Source organism: Pteropus vampyrus, unplaced genomic scaffold (genome assembly GCF_000151845.1).
Source record: "Pteropus vampyrus isolate Shadow unplaced genomic scaffold, Pvam_2.0 Scaffold320, whole genome shotgun sequence".
In the NCBI taxonomy this organism is placed as follows: Eukaryota; Metazoa; Chordata; class Mammalia; order Chiroptera; family Pteropodidae; genus Pteropus; species Pteropus vampyrus.
In genome coordinates, this window is record NW_011889101.1 from 505,406 (window position 1) to 507,928 (window position 2,523).

Consider the following 2,523-nt stretch of genomic DNA (forward strand, 5'->3'; position numbering starts at 1 on the left):
GCCGGTGTCACACCGGCAGGCGCTGGCCCAGCTCCGTGGGCACCACAGGCCTCAGAGGACGCTGCCCCTGGGGGTGGAGGAGCAGCGACAGGCCAACAGGACCCTGTCCAAGCCCCCCGGGCACAGGGGAGGCGGCCTCCCTCGCGGCCATCCTGCTACACCTGACATGGGGGGCGGGGGGCAGCGAGGAGGGGCTCCGGGCGCAGACCCCTGCTGGGAGCGCCCTGAGGGGCACCGATGGGCGGCACGGTGCGACCCCAGCTCGGGAGGGACGGCCCAGCCCTCCTTGGCTCCAGCAAAAGGAGGTGGAGGCGATGGCTCTGCTTTCTTATTAAAACAGCAAGCGTCCCCAGGCAGGCTCCTGTCCACCAAACAGAAACAAGACACCCAAACGGACACCGCCGGGACAGATAGACAGGGCACAGACGGCTGGCCGGCCCTGGAGAGGGCATCCCGCCCACCTTCCTGCCCCGGATGCGCTGCAAACACAGGCTCCTCTCGCCTGACCCCTCCCGTGCTCCCCAGTCCGGGCCTTCCCCAGTCACCTCCCTGTCCCCGCACCCCGCTCACAAAGGAGGTCACATGCCCCAGCACAGCCGCTCCCTCGCAGGAGCCCCACTTCCCGGCCTCCCCAGCCCACCAGAGCGGCCTGTCCCCGGCCTCCCACCAGGCAGCAGCCCCACCCCTTGAGGCGGAGGCGACCCGGCACTCACCCCATTCAAGCTGCCCAGGTCCTTCACCCAGTGCTCGTCCCTGTCCTGGTCGTAATTGATGACGGCGTGCTGCTTGTCAACGCTGCGGGACTGGGGGACACAGAGGACTCAGGTGGCCCCCAGCTAGGCAAAACCCAGGAGGCAGAGGCACCCCCTGCAGGAGGCCCCAACCTCCCACCACAGCTCCCGCGCCCGCCGGTGGGCCTCGAAGTGGAGTGCGTGTGCAGGGAAAGCCCGCCAGGCCGGACCCAGCCAGCAGGCTGCGGATTTGCCTACATGCCCCGTCTGGCTCCTCCCACACCATCCGGCTCCACCCACCTGATCCGCCTCCGCCCACCCCACCCGGCTCCGCCCACCCCACCCGGCTCCTCCCACCCCGCTGCGTCCATCCTGGCCCCTCCCTTTGTGGCCGCCCCTCCAGAGCACCCTCCCATCCTGGGGGCTGCTCCTGGGTCAGCTGTGGGGGCTAGGAATGTGCTGGCCATCTAGGACAGATGCTCACTCCCTGGGCCAGGCGGGAAGCGTGAAGGGCCGGGGGTGCAGGGAGAGCCCCCCAACTCCTGGCCAGCCTGCCAGCCCCATGGGGGCTCACACAACCTCTCCCAGTGATGGCACAGGCACGCACGCCTGGATGACACGCTCCACACCGCCCTGTCCCACGCACATGCACACACACAGGTACGTCCACCCCGAGCCAGGCTACCCCGGATACCCTCCCGGAGGACAGTCGCCCAGCTCCCTCGCAGGCTCAAGCTGAGGGCCACTGCCAAGCCCTTCCACCCCTCCACCACCATGACTTAGGGACAGAGGCAGGCACGGGTCCAGGCTCACAGCCTACTTGCTTAGGCACCGCCAGCACAGCTGCCTCACTGGCCAGGGGGTCTCAGCACAGAACTGCCCACCCCACGCCCACGCCACTGCTGCAGGCCCTGGGTATGTCTGGAGGAGCCACGGGCCTGAGGCCCAGGCCCAGCCCCAGGAGAGGCCAGCAGAACCAGCCAACCCAGGCTGCTCTCCAGCCCTGGCCCTGATGACAGTATGTGCCCCCACAAGACGACCACACCCGCCTCCTGAGCACAGATGTGGGCGTGATGGGGCCATACAGTTACTACCTGCCCTCTGGGACAGGAAGCCCCACAACCTCACAACAAGAGGGTGGCCCAGGACCCGAGACCCGCGTCACACCACCAGCAGCTTCGCAGTTCTCACAGGTGAGTGCCAGACGCCACTCTGCGGCAGGTGGCTACCACCATAGAGCCTTTTCTCCCGATACCCTCCACCTGCCCAGCGCCTCGGGCACTGCCCTGAAGTGGCTGGTTTCCAGGGGAGGCCCCAGCATGGCGGGGTGTGGCAGGGGTGGACATGGTCTCTGGCCCCGCCTTGGCCCCCCAAGGTCGCTCAGCTTGGGAAGGGCACCGGGGCAGGCCCTGGAGAGGGGACCGCAGCTGGTGGACTCATGGGGGCCGTGGCCCTTGGCCTGAGCACCGGCCTCCACACTCCAGCCTCTTCTGGGTCCAGAGGCCCCAAGGTGGTCGGCTTGACCCACAACGATGCTGCTACAGCGGGGGACCTGGGCAGTAGAACAGGCCCACACCTCATCCTGCCACAGACCCTCCGTCCCAGAAGGCAGCATTTGGAGGGCAGAAGACAGTCTGTGGGGCCAGCCAGGCCCTTCCTGACTCAGGCTACCGCTGAGTCACATCCCTGGCCCCGCCCACCCGAGCCCAGGGAAGCGCCGGTCAGCGGCTCGGCCTGCCCCAGGCGTCCTCCCTAGGAAGCCCTCAGACTGATCCCAGGGGACTCCTGGTGA

At 68.2% G+C, this 2,523-nt stretch overlaps 1 protein-coding gene across 1 annotated transcript in view; it reads right to left on the reverse strand.

The window, feature by feature from the left end:
* The window catches only part of CEP170B (centrosomal protein 170B), a 26,279-nt gene that overhangs the window by 16,794 nt on the left and 6,962 nt on the right, over positions 1-2,523 (reverse strand). The window contains exon 3 of the mRNA XM_023521864.1: positions 583-803. Within this exon, the coding sequence (XP_023377632.1) occupies positions 583-803 (221 nt within the window). The remainder of the gene's footprint in view (positions 1-582; positions 804-2,523) is intronic.